Genomic DNA, 17,200 nt, shown 5'->3' with positions numbered 1-17,200 from the left:
TATATTATAAAGGCTGCACAAGACAACACTTGTTTTTCAGGAATGGTGACTGGGGCCCTTGGATGCCAGAGAGTCATTCACAAGATGCAGGGGACTAAGGTCAAACACACCACTGCTAAAGAACAGGAAAGTACAGATTAGTTCTTCACAGCTTCAGGACTGTCAAAGCTCTCCTTTACACACCATGCTGCTCAAGCCTAAGGGGTTTCTCCTCTGCCATGAGAGGGCTAACCTAAAGCCATCCCAAATGAGGCAGATACCTGGACATCCTTCTAATAGCCTGAGGGCTGAGCAAAGACCATTAGAAAGCTTCTTTTAGATATCTTGGGCTGAACAGACACCTAAAAAACATCCACAAGAATGGAAAAGTTTGGCTACGAAGCAGTAGTTTTCAGGAACGCTGGTAGATGCCAACACCTCTAGCTTCCACTACTCCAAGCCAAATTAATCTGACTGTTCACACAACTGTTTTAAACAGCTGAGACAGTAAGCTTAGATTTTTCTGAGCCTCATCATGTTACTGCCTTCTTTTAAACTAGAATAGATTCCACCAATATGACGTGCACAAGTCCCCTCTGTCCAGGTTCTAAGGTAACAGTTAACACCAAAAAGCTCAACAGAAGAATGTTGTCAAGAGCCTCTGATCAGGCCCCTCCTGATTTTGCTTTGGACAAAACAAACAGTCCTATTGCTCCACACAGAAAAACACTGAGTGAAAAGTGGGAAAGGCTAATTTCTATCTATTTTTTGGCAAAAAAAAAAAAAAAGCAACCAAACCTGTGAGAAGGAGAGTTTGTTAGCTGAGGAGAGATTTGATAAAGTCAGGAAATTCATGCTTGAATTGGTCTGTCTCTCAAAGTTAGCAGCCAGAGCTGAACTGATGCCCTATTTCCCCTCTCTCCTTCCCTACTACAGATCACAAGCTAATTACCTGCTCCAGAGGAAGCCGCAATGGAACGTGTTTTTTCTATTTTTTTCTAGCAGTTCTTTAAAGTTCTCCCAGTGCTTCAAGCATTAATTACTCCTGAGGATTCATACCTCTGTATGCAATCTTTGCACTGATAGCTGGGTGGAGAGCAAACAGATCCATCAGGGTAGTGCTGTCGCTGCCCAAGCCCCACCATTTGTCATACACATTCTGTGTCACAGGTGAAAACGTGGCTGCTCTCAGCCCAAGGGACTGCTGCTCTTGCCTGCTCATGACCTACTTCAGGATCCATGCTGTCTCCTCTGCAGGGACAGGTCTCCACAGCAGGTCTGCACATCTGTGCTCTGGCTGTGAGACTGTCAGAGAAGCCTATTACTGGCAACACTCCTCTGGCACTTCCCAGTGTAGCTTACTCTTCAGTCACTGAGGTACACATATGCTGCATTCAAAGTGTGACCCAATTCCCCCTGTCCCCTATGGAGATATCTGGGACAGAGACATTGTTTAGCCAGCATCCCAAAAAGGACAAGGGACCCTGACCTTCAAAGCCTATAGACATTAACATAAATAAACTCCAGTTTAAGGGCCTTAAAAGGAGAGGATCTTCTTCCCACAGAGATTAAGAAAAGAAGTTTGTCCTCATCTAGTTTGCACTGATAACCCAGTCTGACAGGAGAGCCGAGACGAAAGGGAAAGCACACACACATCTGACCTCCTTCCATTCACAAGCTCTCCAATCACTGGACAGTGTTGCTATTGAATGCTCACGAGTGCCTAGAGCCAGACACCTTCTTTCTATCTCTGCCAAAATAGCGTCCTGTCATTCCTGGCCTGGCGCCTGCAATTCACTCCCATGCTGAGAGCACACTACAACCAGATCCAGTGCTGGAGGTGGCTGTTTCCTTGCTAAGTGTGCTTCTGTGCCAACAGCTCCCCAGACTTGCTGGCTTCGAGGGGAGCTGCAGATTTTGGCTTTCACCCCTCAGGAAAGCCTGGTTACTGGAGCTGCTGCCCTCCTGTAAGCTGCTGTGGCAGAAGGAGCTGGGTTTTGCTTTTGGAGATAAAGTGCTCTGCCCAGAGCTCTGTTTGGTCTTGAGGAGTTGAAGCATATTTCTCACAGCACTTATGGATTTTGCTCCCACCCCTTTTGTCAGACTCTCCTGGTTATTCTGATAGCTCAGTCTTCCTGGTGCTCAGTGTCAGCTTCTTGTATCTCCTGTCACCATTGCAAGGGCTCTGCCACTGCTGGTCCAGCATTAGAACAGGTTCTAAGAACAAACATAAGAGCCCAGTATGCTACAGCTTTTGAGCAGACTTCTGGAATGCAGGGGAAACACTACTCTTTTCATATCAATACCGCCAAACTTATTTCACTAACAACATAAATCCAAATTTTAATCCACTTCCTTTACCTCTTTCCTCCACCCTACCCAAAGGACTGAGTCACAGCCTGGCCCCATGGGAAGTTCTGACTATGAGAGATAACAGACTTTAGCACATTTGGACAGCCAAATTGATTACTAAGCTTAGCTAGAGATTGATGTCCCTATTAGTAAAGGGCCTGGCATGCAAGTTGGCCTGGCTGCAATACCCAACCCCACACCAGGAATGAGCACACCCTGCTCTGAAAGAAGCAAAAGTGAGCTACATTCTATGAAAGAGGAGACATCCTCCTTTCCTTACATAGGGACAGATCTTCCCACTCTTGCCTGCATGGGTGTCTGAAAATTCCTTTATCAGCCATTTAAGGAAGGCAATGGTCCCTCAGAGACTGTTTCCTGGAAAAAGACACCGGGATCACACTGCCAATAACATAACTGTCAGAAAGCCATTCCCGCTGCTGCTTTGGTAGCAATATAGTCATCTCTAGACAGACCACTGGCATCACCTTCTTCCCCCACAGCACCTCCCAGGCCCTGCTTGCTCCCTGCAGTGCCCTGGCAATCACATGTGCACAGCTAAACATTTCAATTGGCCTTTATGGATTCAGAGCTGTATCTCGCAATCCTACTGCTGACATGAAAGCCTCACTTCAAGAAAAAGCAAAACCCTCCTCAGGACGGTGTAGGAAGCCCGCACTGAAGCAGCAGAGAGATCTGTGCTGCCAGAGCAAGCAGAGGGAGTTATACTCACGGTCAAGTCCATTCAAGTAGCGCATCCGTATTTCACAGTGGCCCCACACTGCGCTCACCACCGGGTACAGCTTTTTCCCTTTGAGTCCCCGAAAGGCAACACCCATGTATTGCCCATCTACAATGAAGCTCAACGTCCCATCATCCATGTCCAGAACCACCAGGAAGGAGTCTGGCACGATGAAAGTCTCATCTGGTTCCAAGAAGGCAGGATAGGTTTTGCTTGGCTGGTTCTTGCCGTCGTGGTAGAGTCTGTTACGCCCCAGGTCCCACCCCCAGGACTCGTGGTTGTTGCCTACCAGCGTGGTGTACCCTACTGAGTGCAAAGGGGCATCTGCTGTCGCCACCCCGACCACGGCGTGCGTGCCTCGCTGCCTCATGGCCCAGGTGATCTGCCACACGTGCAGGCCTCGTGTGTAGCCCACTTTGCCTCTGATGGCATCTGTACTCTGCGCCACCGGATGCCGGTGAAATATCAGTTTGTCATCCTCCTTCACAAAGACGTTCAGCGAGCGGTCGTCGTTGTTCCACGAGTGCAGTAGCTGCACCTCATACGACACTGGAGGCATGTCTAGCAGCAAGTCCAGACGTGTGGGCTTGCAGTAATCGAGTCCTTGGAGCTCCTGTTTCAGTGGCCTGTATACAGGGTCCCTCATATCCACAGTCTTTATCCCACCTGTGACCTTCTGACCCATTGTGTGCTCTGATTTGCCTATTTCTAGGCTCCCAAGGCAAGCTCATCGATTGATCCGGCTGCTCCTGCCGTCATTCAGCCCCACAGAAAAGCTGCTGGGAAACCTTGCCCAGATGTGCACTGGTCAGTATTGCCTAATGGATGGAAAGAACAACAAGAGAGTTAAACATTAGCACATGAAGCCTCGGATGCAACATTTACAGAGCAGGGGTTTCACCTGTTTGCCCTAACAACTTGTCCTCCCTTTCCACCAGCAAGGAAGGACAATGCATGTTACTTACACACCGCACTCTGCACAGCAGAGATAACAGATGAAATAGATAGCTACCAAGTCTCTGATGCTCCCTCCAGTAAGGCACTTTCTGGTTCTTGATCTAGGGAAGGTATAGATTCAGCCTTCAGAGCTCATCTCCCCTTTACAGAGAATGCACTGCTCCTTATTACTGCGTTATTAAACCTAAAGAGAACACATCTGTATTTGGGCTGCCTCCAGCAAACCTTGCTTTCACATCATGACCATCTATAAGCTGTCCAGGCTGGAAAAGACTTTCTACAATGCTGAAGACTCCGAATCCAGTACACACTAACACTTCAGATTTTTTTCCTTACAGTCTTCAGCTAGTAGGAAGACAGAAAACATTATGTCTTGTATAAGCATAAATTTGTCTGGTATCACAGCCCAAGCTCATACCACAAGGTCAGACTGAACAAGACATCCCAGTGAAGGCCCAGGCTGCCCACTGGTGTTCACTCTTCAGCTCCTTCCAACCACCATGGAGAATTTCTCCTCCTGCCAAAGCCATCTCTACAGCTATCTACAATGGAACCAAATCACACCAGGCATTTAACACTCAAAAGAATCCAAACAGCTCCAGTCAGCCTCTCAGAGACAGATCAGACCTGACAGTTGTGTTATCTTTGGACCCTGTACTAACATCCTACAGCTGACTAGTACTGAGGGATTAATTATATGGACAACTGCTCTGCAAAGCTTCAGTCTGAGCTGTTCCTAGCAGGAAAGAGTGGCATTACTGAACAGACTTCCCCTCTGCTGCTCTAGAGAGGGTAGAATGAGCCTTCAGAGTGAAAAACATTCCTCAGCACAGCTTCCAGTAGTGATAAAAGAAAGCAGGCTGCCTTTAGGAGGGATGTTTGTGTGGTCTATCTCCAGAAGAGGTTCGCAGATTTGCAAGCAGGAAGGTACTACAAACAGGCTACCACCTGCAATATTTCTCCAGGATCCAAACCAGTTCATTCATGTACCACACCAGATTAGCACTTGGTGTTCTCTTAGCTCCTAGCACAGGTACTCCAGTGCTTCCTTTGCAATGCTGTAACATCTGACAGATGTTAGATGAAGACAACCAAATTCCAGCCTTCTTTTTTTGGCTGACAGCTGTAAATTACGGCTTTTGGGGAACCTCTAGAAATCCTCTAGAATAAAGGCTACATACTGTAAAGGCACACACACCTATTGCCTGTGTTTTTACCCAGTCATAAATGCCTTATAAAAAGCCATTTTCTTCCTCCAGCACAAACAGTTCCAAAAGACAACTAAAGCACTGAACACAAACCATCTCCCCACAGCAACAATCAAACAAGGTAGGAGCCCAGCAATAAAAACGAAAGCTTCTCCATCTGGAGTTACAAACCTTCCTCAGACCAGCTGGCAAAGCAGCAAGCAGCCATTGATAAGGGTGAGGAGATAATTCTCTTCAACACCTCTAAAGCTTTGCTGAGTGCCTTAGAAGCCTGACTGCAAGTCCAAAACAGCAGACAAAATCTGCTGGGTCCAGCCTCAGGGGCCACCCTTTCCAGCAGCTATTGCTATCATCTGCCCCATGGAATTACTGTAGTCTAGAGGAGATAAGCCTGCTGCATGGTTTGTCTGAAATGAGCAGCTTCAGTTGGGGCAGCTTCTCTTCTCCAAGAGGACAAAACTCCCCAGCTTCAGAGTCCAGAGGGAAGAAGCAAGATTCTTCTCACAGTTCAGCAGTTTTCCTTCCAAATTGAAGAACAACCTCTCAAATGCTCAAGGCAGCTTGGCCAGAGGTAGAAGCTGACTTTGTGTACCTCTCCTCCATCCACCAAAGTGTCTCTGCTCTCACTCAGCAGCACAAACAACCCTCTGTAAGACAGCTGCCAAACTGGGGGCAGCTATTAGGAGCATTAGAAGTGGGAGGGGAACAAACTAGCTTTCTAAGAAAAAAAAAAAAGTGTTATTTTAACATTTCCTGAAGTGAGGCAATCATGCAGGGCTCCTGCCAGCTACAGTCACAACACTTACTCACAAGCAAGGACCTCATCTGGCATAGAAAACAGAGCATGAATCAGATCTGTTTGAAAAATGTTACTGGACATCAGCAGCATGGCTGCAGCTAGGAGGTGACAGGGAAGGCTCCTGTATGCTCCAGGTTTAGGATCAACTCACCAGCTGCCCCACAGGTTTATAACTACTGGTCCAGGACATGCCATTGGTACAAAGCTCAAATGATGCTGCTCTTAAGGAAAAAGAGCCCAGACTACTTTTCTTCCCTTCCTATTTTTTCACACCTGAGGTCCTATCAAAGTCACATCCCAATGGACATTAAGAGGCAGTGATAGAGCTATGTCAGCCTCTTCAGGGACCCCAGAGGTATGGCACTGATGGACAGAAGGTGGTTTGTTAAGCAGCTGCCATTTAAGTAAGGTTCAATCACTTCATTAGCTGGTAAGATAACTGAGACATGATACAGGTTAAATAAGTACCATGTACAACACCAAAGCAAATCTTGAACTACCTAAGCCAGCTGGTCAGCAGCTGAAAATAAGCTAGGAACAGCAAAACCATCTGAGGGATAGAAATCACTGCACACCTAAGAGCACAGGCTCCCTTGCTCTGTAAATCCAAGGAGCAGTGATCTCTCAAACCAAGGGATCCCAAGAACAAGCTGGTAAGACAGAGTTCAAGTACAGTGTTGTAACTGTCTTCCAGAGACTGTGCACATCATAATGAATCCTACAAACCACCTCAGCAGCTGGTATTTTTCAGCTCACCACCTGTGTTGCATGCAGTCATCCAAGGATTTAGCAGCAGTTCCTCCCAGTCATCCCACTGCTCCATCTTGAAGCCCTCATACCTGTGTACACTCAAAACCAGTTTTACTCCTCAAAGCTGACACCAGCTCTGTGTAGGAAGAGATTAACAGGTACCTCCCCTAGGAAAGGCATGTTAATGCTGTCCAAAACCAATCATTTTAAAAGTTCCTGTGTAAGTAATTTGCTGAGGCTGAGACAAAGACCATCAGGCTGCTGAGACAGAATAGAATCCTCTAGTGTCCTACAGAAAGTACCAGATGAACTACCTGGCATTCCCAGGGCCTGTAGCATATGGACAATGGCTGTCAGTAAGGCTAAAGCATGCTTGGAAGTCCACAGGCAAATTCAGCTGTTGGAACTTTGATTAGGATAAAAAACAAAACACTGGCAGAAAGAGGAGAGGCAGAGGTTTCCTGAGAGCTGTACAGTACATAAAAGAACACTGCACAGGAGCAAGAACCCAAAGGCAGCAGACTGCAGGAGTATTGGGACAGACTGCTTTGAAACAAAATGCTCAGGAGAAGACAGAATTCTGTGCTCTTTGCTAGCAAAGCAATGCTTGTGTAGTATTAAATTTTTTGCCTTCTGCAAACATCAGCTTCATCATACATCTCTCAAGGCTGGTACCAGAAAGGGAATCACCACAGTGCAAGACAGGAGACTTCTGAAGCACATGGGACAGGACTACACCTCGCTGCCTGCTCCAAAGAGAAAGCCTTTCCCAAACAAGCACCACACATCACTTCCATTAGTTATGAGTCTTTTCCCAGGCAGATATTAAAACTAGATGAAGATAACAGCAAGAAAGAGAGAAAGGGGGAAAGACAAAAAAGACTGGAACAAAGTGGTCAGAGAGAGCAGGTCAGATATATTGAGACCCATATCCCAAGCTAAGCACATCACAGCTCCTTATTAGGGCAAGGCAAAAACTCCTGCTCAGAGCTGGCTCAGCTGTTCCTGGCACTAACCTGGTCTAGAACTGCAGAGCAGCACCTTGCCCTACAGCCAGGAAGCACAATTATGCCCTCATTTTTCACAAAGAAAAGTCTCTTCATGCCCAAGACAATACCAGGCACTTTCCCTCAGCGAGGCAGATACAGAAAAGCTTACCCTGTTAAATTAATGGACTGATGCCCTGGGGAGCTTGATATGAGACACAGGCAGTTCTAAGTGAAGAGGTATGCAAGGGAACAACCTGCTTCAGCCCTTTGAACTGTTACAGGTTTAAGTACAAACCTAAGCACTGAAAGTACTTTTATCTATCCTATCAACTGTTCAGGCTTGCTGCAGTCCTGCTCTGCTTTACAATGTGCTCATCCCCATGAAGTCCTCTTCTGCTCTCTTCAGCTGGCAGTGAACCTCCTAAAATGTAACCATGAACCCAGCTAAGCAGATGTCACATAGGTAGCTGTCTCAACTACTCAAAGCAGAATATTTTTCCCCTAATATGAATCAATCAACTAAATCTTTATTTCAGTTACTTCCCCTGTGTCCCAAAACACCTAGAGGAACACCTTGCAAACATGAGGCTAAAGAGTGCCCTTTAAACAAATCACACAGCAAGATTAACAAGTCATCCACATGCAGAACTAGGTGCCTTACTGCTCCCAGACAAATCACCTCACTCCTACCCATGCCAGCATTCAAATCCATTTACCTCATCTTAAGCACAACTAGAAATGCAATCCAAGCTACCAATACTCAAGCCAAAGACTACTCAGCCATGATGCCCTCATTGTTTAATATAAAGCCAAAAAGTTGTTCCCATTCAAGTTTTAATCACACAGTGGGAGGTTGTTTCAGGTAGCTACATCTCAAAGTGATACAGGAATATTAACAGGCTGCTGTACAGATTTTCAGCTCCATTTGGAAGCAACGTGCACAGCAGCCAGAGCCCTCAAAGTCCCACTCCAGCATCTGCACTCAAGGCGTAGCATTGGTTATCAGTCAATTCAGGAGTCACTGTCACTGCTGGCTCCATTAACCAACCTAACTCCTGCTGCCAGAGGCTTAGCATAGCATGGAGTTCCACAACTGAAAAATCCACAGCATGAAGAGTTCTAGAACCACCCTCTTCAAAACAAGAAGCAAAAATCACCAAATCTTACTGGAAGATGCCTGCTCTGTGAGCACCTGTGAGGCATTCTCAGAAACATCTGTTTCCTTGACGTTGAACACTGGCAAACCATTCTCCTCCAGTTACACAACTTACAGAAAGAAGGACCAGAAACACCTCAGAGGTACATAAAGTTTGATAGCTTTGTGTACCTCATAGGTCCCTCCCTTGCTCTGCAGCTCAACACCCATAGGACATACCTGTCTGGAACATCAATTATGAGAATACATAAAGGCTCTGAAATTCCTCCATTCCTGATCCAGACTTACTTGAAGTCTATTTCTTCCAGTGTTTACTGTGGCTCTGTTACTCACAACTTCCTCCATAATATTTACTGAGTGTACTTCTACAGATAAGAGGCCAGACCTTTAAACACCTAGCATATGCTGAGGTGTTTTACAGACAGTAAATTGGAGACCTACCCTAAAGATTTCCAGCCTGGAAGACATTCCAGAAGAAAAAAAGAACACACCACCTGCCCATGGTCATTTACTGGCTTACAGCTTTGGAAAGCTCAACTTAAGGATCCCAGACAGTATTAATGAAAGACTTGAAAAACTTTACTGTAGTTTTGCTCAGGTTTTTCTAGTACAGTTGTGGAAGTTTCCTACTCTTGGTCCACTCTCCTGGGCTGAAAGTTCATCCTACAAGGCAACAGACAAAAGGAAGTACGCTGCTCCTAGTCTGATGACAAACGTGCTGGCAGCAGCTAAAGGGTGTGAAAGGTGACCCCAGATGTGCACAACCAGTTAGTCAGAAACTGTCCACCAAGTGCCTTGACAGTGCTAGCTCTTCTTTAACATCATCTCTAGATGCTGCTTCAACACCAGAGTTTCCCCCTTCCTCCCTTTGTGGTGCTGCGAACAGATCCCTTGACCCTACAGACCTCCTTAAAAACCAGACTGGGGAACAACTCGCATGCCTCCAACAGCATTCAAATTTTAGCCCCAAAGAACCAGGACACTCAGCTTTCCCCTGGCATTAATTCATAGCATCAACACCACACCACCTTCCTTGCGCTGTGTTTCTCCTGTCTACCACAGGAACTGGTGACACTCCATCCAGCACTGATGCAATCACGTCACCAGCATTCTGGCACCCTTCCCACTCTACTAAATATTAATCAAACCTTGGGAAAAAAGTAAACTCACCTATGCTGTTGAAAATGTCTTTCAGTGCTGTGTTAGCAGAGCCCAAGCAGCCACAGAGGAGAAGACAGGAACAACTGCACCGGCAACATGGTTAGAGCTGGTTTCGGAGTGTTGCAATTTTGCTTAGATCAGGGCTGGGCAGGCAACTCTCACTGCCCAGCACCGGGTTTGGCAGCACTGCCAGCCTCACTGCTGCCTTGCTCGACACAGAGAAGGTTGCCACAGGGGCAACTTCCTCAGCCCCACCTACCTGAAGAGCAGAAGCAGTTGGGCTCAGCAGGTTTAGCTGTTGGCAGGGCTGTGTGGCCTCCACAGAAAGTGAAACTGCAGTCACTGAGATCACAAGAGGTTGGGTAAGAAAGAATTAAAGATGGCACATGTCCCAGCAAACAGGAAAATCCTCCAACAGAGTAAGAGGCACTTGAGAAGTAACTGTGCAAGATATGATAGGGATGGGGAGAAGAAGACATTTGGCAGTGCTTGGTTTACCTGGACTGCAAAGTTAACCAGCTGCCTGGCTGAGCATCTGCCCAGCAGACAGCAAGAGCTCTGCTCTGCTGTACATGAGGCAGCTAGCATAAGCATGCCCACCCTGAGACACACACCAGGAAAGGCTTCTGTCTAAGGCAGCCAAGAGCATGTCATCAAACGCTGCTGGGACTTGTAACCACTGGGAAACAGCTTGTCTGTTATGACCACAGCCGCACAACCTTCCTCTCCTTGGGGTGATTCAGTTTCTGCAGAAGTTCTCTAGCTATTTTTGCAATATTGAAAGGCAGCTGTGATGAAGGCAGCATGCCCTCTTGCATCATGTAGAGAGAGGGGCTGCTTCTCCAAAGCAAAGCACTGAAGTTACTCAGAGGAGCACATCTGAGTAAACTAAAACCTGAAGCAACAACAACCAGCCTCACTCAACCAGAAACCAGCTTCAGCAAGCTTCCACTGTCCCAGGCAGTTCCTGGTAACTGCAGTGCTGCATAACCTAGCAGAAAACACTAAGCAACAAGAGAGGTTACTTGGCAAGGTGTTTGTAATGATGGAAGCAACTCAGAGATCCACAAGCTCCTGCCAGAAATCTCTCCTACTGAAGTCGTTACAAATGACAGTGTTGGTTGCAGAGAAATTAGGATACGTAAATTAAAAAAAAAAAAAAATGAACTCAGGCTGGGTTTTCCTCACAAAGAAAGTTAAATGATGCTTCAGAAAAGTCATTAGACTCTTTACACCTCTGTGTAAGGTAGCTCCCAAATACGTTACAAATGCCAACTGTGTTAAAGGTCAGGCAGAGTGTTTCCTCAAGGCTCTTTAAATAGCTTCTCAGAAGCAGATTCCAGCCATTCTCCTGCTCTGGCAATGACATCTTGGGTGGGCATCAGGTCTTAAAACAATGAAATACTTGAAGTTTCCCTTTTCACTGCAGCCCTGTACTTGAAGTGACAAGATTCTCTTCCCTTATAAGCCCACAGACCCACTGTGCAACACCTTCTTCCTCAGCCTCTCCCACTTATGACTAGCAGGTGCTCACAGGCACAGCCCTACAGTCCCCATGCCACATGGGCATAATGGCTCTGCCCACCAGCACAATCCATGACCTTTCATCCATCCCACCTGCCTGAGCATAGGGTACTGCACAAAGGATTGTTTCATGGCAGATGCTGGGCTGCAGACTTGCATTCCTTAAAGGACAAATGGCAGTAAAGTAACTCTTCAGGACATCTGCTTCATTGCCCCCCTCAGGAAGCAAAGGAAGTCAACCTGAGTGCTACTAAGCTGCATTCATAAAGAAGCTGGGAGCAGCTTTTTAGAAGACTCAGTGACTGCAAGCCCTGTTAGGCCATCTTCTGGTCAGCCTTAGACCACTACCCTAAAGCAATTCTTTCCTACCTTTTCTAAGAGTACCTTGGAGGACACAATCCTCAGTGTTCTGAGGACAGCAACATTAGAAAGCTACATAGACTAAACGATTACTGCTGGCTTCAGACCTCTGCATTACCAACAGCACTGCTTCTCCTTGTCTGATGCATCTCTTTCCTTTCTACCCTTGCCCATGGTCTGTGATCTTTACAGAGCAAATGCTGTGTGCAAATCAGGACAAGGAGACTCTGGTTCATGTATTGGTAGTGTAACATCCAGATGTTGAAAGGAGTTAAGCGATCTGCTCTGGTTTCCCAGCATGTCAGTGGTACAACACAAACTTAGTCCCAACATAGCCCTAACACTGCAGAACAGTCACACAGGTACACTGGTGCCTGTACTGCACAGTAAGCACCAGTGTATGGTGTAAGAGGAGTTGCTAAGGTGTCCAGGGGGTCTGAGAGAAGCCATGGTAAGGGATGCACAGTGAGCAGGAGCTGACTGAGCAGGACAGAAAGCCAGCAGCTATAGCTCTTCCCTCATAAGGGAGGATGGAGCCTTGACTTCAACATCCCACACTGAACTGACAGCTTCACATCTTAGCTAAGCACTGAGAAATTGAGCCAGAATCCCTTCCCATGTCCCACATCTGCAGCTGCAGCACTGACCTTCCCCACACCTCTCCCCTTTGCTCCTCTCTAACTTCCTGCTGGTTTAGAATATCTCTCCATAGCCAGCTGGTGAAGTGTTATTTTCCAGAAGCAGCTTTAAGCTCTGTGTTCTAGTAAGCATTTACAGACAGCTGCTACAGACCTTGATAAACTTGGGGTTAGTGGTAGAATTCAGCATCTGGCTGATGGTTGGTGCCACAGAACAGACTGCCACATGCTCAGATGACAGCCAGCTCTGCTGGCAGCCTTGCTGTTTGCCTGTGGCTCTTGAGTTAGCAGTTCATACAAATCAACTGCAGACATCACTTGTTTTTAATGCAGAAGTTGTGGCCAGGCTCTAGTGGGGACATACTGCTGATGAAGATCAGATGTGTCAAGTTGAGCTTTGAGCCATAGATCTGCACTCCAGATAGATTCTGGTGGAGGAAATAGCAAAGCAGCTGTGGTTTGGTGGTCAGGTCTGAGACAGCATCTCTAAGTGGTGTCACAGGAGAAGATCCACGTTCCCTTCTTTCTGTGAGAGGGTACAGGGAGATGTGACAGCAAGGGCACAAAGCAATGCAGCCACTGCAGAGAGCCTGGACAAAAACCCCAAAGCTGCTGCAATTACTATGTCCTTGTGTACAGGCCTACGACCTCTCAAAGTGCTTTGCACACCATCAGCAGCACCCATGCTGGAGTGCAACCTGTTTACAGCTGATGCACTCAGCTGGTTTGGGCAGCTCACAGCACTCCAGCTATGAGATGTTCCACCAGCACAGCAGGTTCTCTGCATGCTTCAGCATGTGGATGCTCATTTAGAAAACACCAGCAGACCAAATGCCTCCAGACCAGCCAAGACACTTCCCACACACCAGGTTCTCATCTCACTGGTCATACTTGGCAAAGTCATATTTTCTTAGCTCCTGGTACCCATTTCCAGGATAGATCCATCAGTCATGTGATGATTTTCCTCATTGCTTTTACAAACCCCCCCATTTTCTGGGGATGGAGCTTGCTTGTACAGCAATTCAGACTTACTGATACAGCTATGGCAGGCTGCTCCCAGATTATTTCTTAAGGTAAAGACTGCACTGAAGCAAATACTTGTGTCTCAAGAGAGCTTATTCCAAGGAGAGAAAAAAAAAACAAAACCTAGGCTAGCACAGAAACACCAACTGCAGAAGTCACCTGCAAAAGACAGAGGTGTTTCACAGCTGTGATTGCTTCACATGCACTCAGGAGATAACTTGATCTGCTTGCAGAATAAGTGCTGTGGGAAATACATCACATAGGTAGCAGGAAGAAAGGTGACATGCAACCTTTTTTCATCTTGTCCAGAGATTCCCCTTTCTTCACCTTTCTGTCCAGCCACCTTCACTCGATTCTTCCTTTTGTTAAGGCTTTGCATGTAACCAAGCACTGCTTCCAGGGAAAGCCTCACATCCCTGGGAGGTTCAAACCCATACTTGGCACACAGCTAACACCCCCCTGGCCCCCCCAGTTTTATAAACAAGCTGCACTTGAAAGACTAGTCTGCAGGACTTAACTACCAAGTACTTGTCTAACAGTGCTTGTCTTACAGCTTCCCTGTCCTATAGCAGCCAACTCTGTGCTGCTTTTCTACTGCCACACTCTTAAAATTAAACACCAGCCCAATTTTTAAACATTCCTTTGCACCCAAGGATTATACTGAGGCTTCTGTTCAGATATCCTGTAGCACCCTTAGATAAAGCTGTGTCAGAGAATGGGGCTGTCATTTTATCTGTCCAAAGAGCTTAGCAACAGCTAAGTTGCCAAGACAGCCAAGTGCTAATGCAGCCACCATGGAAGTGTCCAAAATGTGCTTATCTTCAAGACATTGTAGCTTGGATGGCTACTCAGGAAGAAATCCCAGAGTCTTCCAGGGCTCTACTCAGTCCATCCTCACAAAAAGTCAAGAGAGCAGCAAGCATTTAAAAAAATTAGTATATGGTCAGGGAAATGAAGAGGTACAAAGGACTGAAGGCACCTGCCCTGACAAAGCTAAAGCACATCAGGGCTGTAGTTCAGCTACTCACTCTGAAGTATTTCAGACAGTGTCTGGGTCAGTTTGCTACTCAAAAGCTTTTGCTGAAGTCTTATCTGGAAGTGGGGAGAAGCAGGGGAAGCAGGACAGTCTACTCTTTCACTGTAGTTATCGGCTGGACCAGAGGATGAACATCAGGTCAGGGATCTTTCCAGTGCCATGAAACCCCCAGTCTAACTATCTATTACTTAGGATTTTCTTTTCCCTCAGCCCTTGCTGTTCCACTCCCTCACACTACCAAAGCAAGCATTAGTGCAATCACACTGAAGACTGAATTGGGAACCAAATCCAGGATGACTTTGTTCCCCAAGCTGTTCCCTGTGCTACAGTTGCCCCAACTCATGGAAGCCAAAGCAAGCAAAGATGTTGACAGCCACTACCCTCCAAGAGCAGTAACTGCTCAGTACTGATGTTTGCAAACTGAACTCAGCACCTGGCCAAGCTGCCTCATGTTTCTCCCTCCTTCCCTCAAGCACTGGAGCCCTAACACCACAGGATGGGCTGCATTTAGAAAGGCATTTCCTCCACAATTAAGCCACCATAAAATTTTAAATAGTAGATGCTTATGTTCAGAGCTATTTGCATTAAGCAGCCCACATAATCCACAAGCCACCCTCTTGCACAAGAGCTCCCTGCTTCTACTTTCTTCCCTACTGAGGATTTGCAACCCACACAACCCACTGTGCACCCCTCATCTTGGCTCATTAGTTTTGTCTGATAATGAGTAGATGGGGAGGGGAGCAGTGGATGGAAAGAATGAAGCTTGATGTTTCTACCTCTGTCCAGAGTTTCCATTCCTCTATCGAAAGTGCTTTTTTTGCTATGACTGCAAGATTGGCCAACAAAACAAGGCACTGGGACAAAGGTTTTGGTAACAAAGCACTACTTTCCCCTTGAAGCAGCTAATGAATCACTGTGGTTTAATGCTAGCAGCAGCTGCATTCAAAGAAATCCATGTTAAAGTTCCCAGCAGTCACTACCGAAATTCCCCTTCTGTCTCCTTCCTAGGAGACAGCAGGGCAGAGCAAAGCCACCTGTACAGCTGCAGTTACACCATCCTCTCCCAGTTCACAGCAGGTCAGCCTCCAGTTTTAGCCATCCTTTGCCTGGAAGCAACTTTTTTAGAAAGCCTTTCTTGTATGCTGTGTGTTTAAGGGCATGGGGGAGGCAACACCATTGGGCTTATCACAGGCTTAAGAGTAAAACTATGGTATCCTAATTGCTGGAAGTGCTACTTCAGTTGTCCCAGCTTTTTTCCAGGATAGCTGCTGTGCTGCTTACAGTGGGCAGAATAAGGCAATGCACAACACCTCCATAGACAGAGAGAGCCATTAAGAGCTGAATGAAGTCACTACTACACAAGTACTAATAGCTGCACGAGAACAAGAGTTGAGCCCTTACTGCATTAGAGCATCAATTTGGGTATTACAGCCCTGAGAAGTAGCATTTTCTCAAACAGATGGCTTAGAAATGTAAGGGACACAGCAGACTGGGGATTCCAATCCCTGCTCGTAAAAGAAACAGTATACTCTGCCAGGAGACATGTAGAATCCTGCAGGAATCCTTCCCTCAGGAAAACCATGTGCAGTTTCAGCCGTTTGAATATGAAGGTGCTCAGCTACTGCCACCTCCTTCCTCTTTTCATTTAAAGATGTCACAAGCACTGCTAACAGTAAAGCAAAAATCCCCACATCAGAGCAGCTGCCAAGCACCAGATTACTCAGCCTGCTGCCCTCAAATAGTTTTATTGTGTCTGACACTTCAGTACGTGTATCTGCATCAAACACAGCCATGCCAGAGGGGAAGTTGTGCAAATGCCTGGTGCTCCTCACCAGCACCATGGAAAAAGCATAGCTGAAATCTGGGCCACGTGCTAGAAGCAAATAATCTTTGGTACATTACAGCAGTGTCTCTCTGCTCCCTTCCAGCAAAGTCTTAGATTCTTACAGCACCACAAACTGAGTCCTGTTCACACTGTCACAGCAAAATCAGGTCTTTATGGAGCAGGACTGAAGCTATGTTCCATGCCTGCTTCATGGTCACTCGGCTTGGAAGGCTTCACTGAACGGTAGAGGGAACTCTGGGATCACCTAGTCCAACCCTCCTACTTGAGTAGGATCACTTAGTGTAGATCACCCAGGGATACATCCAGGTAGGTTCTGCATGCAGCATATCACATCCTTGGAGCTGCATTTCCCCCACTGAGATGGGCAGCAATACCATCACCAACCTGCCATGCAGAGCAGGAGAAAAGGCTTTTTGCACAAGTAGGTCAATGCAAGTGCTACACACTTCTCATCACTGCAGCACAGGGAGAGAATTGGGGCAGAAGATCCACAGAGGATCTCCCACCAACTGCCTGGTACTGAAGAACAAATTCCAAGGCCCAGCATGCTTGGTACCCAGCAGGACAGCATCCAGTTCCTCCTCACAAAAAGCTGCTTTGTCTCTGACATTTAAGGAAGCAGAAGTTAACTTTTCTTTCTTCTCCAGTTTTACAATTTATTTACATTTGCATCCTAAGCAACT

General features: G+C 46.6%; 1 protein-coding gene across 1 annotated transcript in view; it reads right to left on the bottom strand.

Moving 5' to 3' along the window:
* SPSB1 (splA/ryanodine receptor domain and SOCS box containing 1) overlaps window positions 1–17,200 on the bottom strand; it is a 32,798-nt gene that overhangs the window by 1,201 nt on the left and 14,397 nt on the right. The window contains exon 2 of the mRNA XM_054394891.1: window positions 3,062–3,888. Coding sequence (XP_054250866.1) covers window positions 3,062–3,755 — 694 coding nt within the window. The 5' untranslated portion in view covers window positions 3,756–3,888. The remainder of the gene's footprint in view (window positions 1–3,061; window positions 3,889–17,200) is intronic.

Source organism: Indicator indicator, chromosome 32, assembly GCF_027791375.1.
Source record: "Indicator indicator isolate 239-I01 chromosome 32, UM_Iind_1.1, whole genome shotgun sequence".
Taxonomy (NCBI): domain Eukaryota; kingdom Metazoa; phylum Chordata; class Aves; order Piciformes; family Indicatoridae; genus Indicator; species Indicator indicator.
Note: the sequence above shows the minus strand (reverse complement) of the source record. Positions and strands in the feature narration are given on the sequence as shown.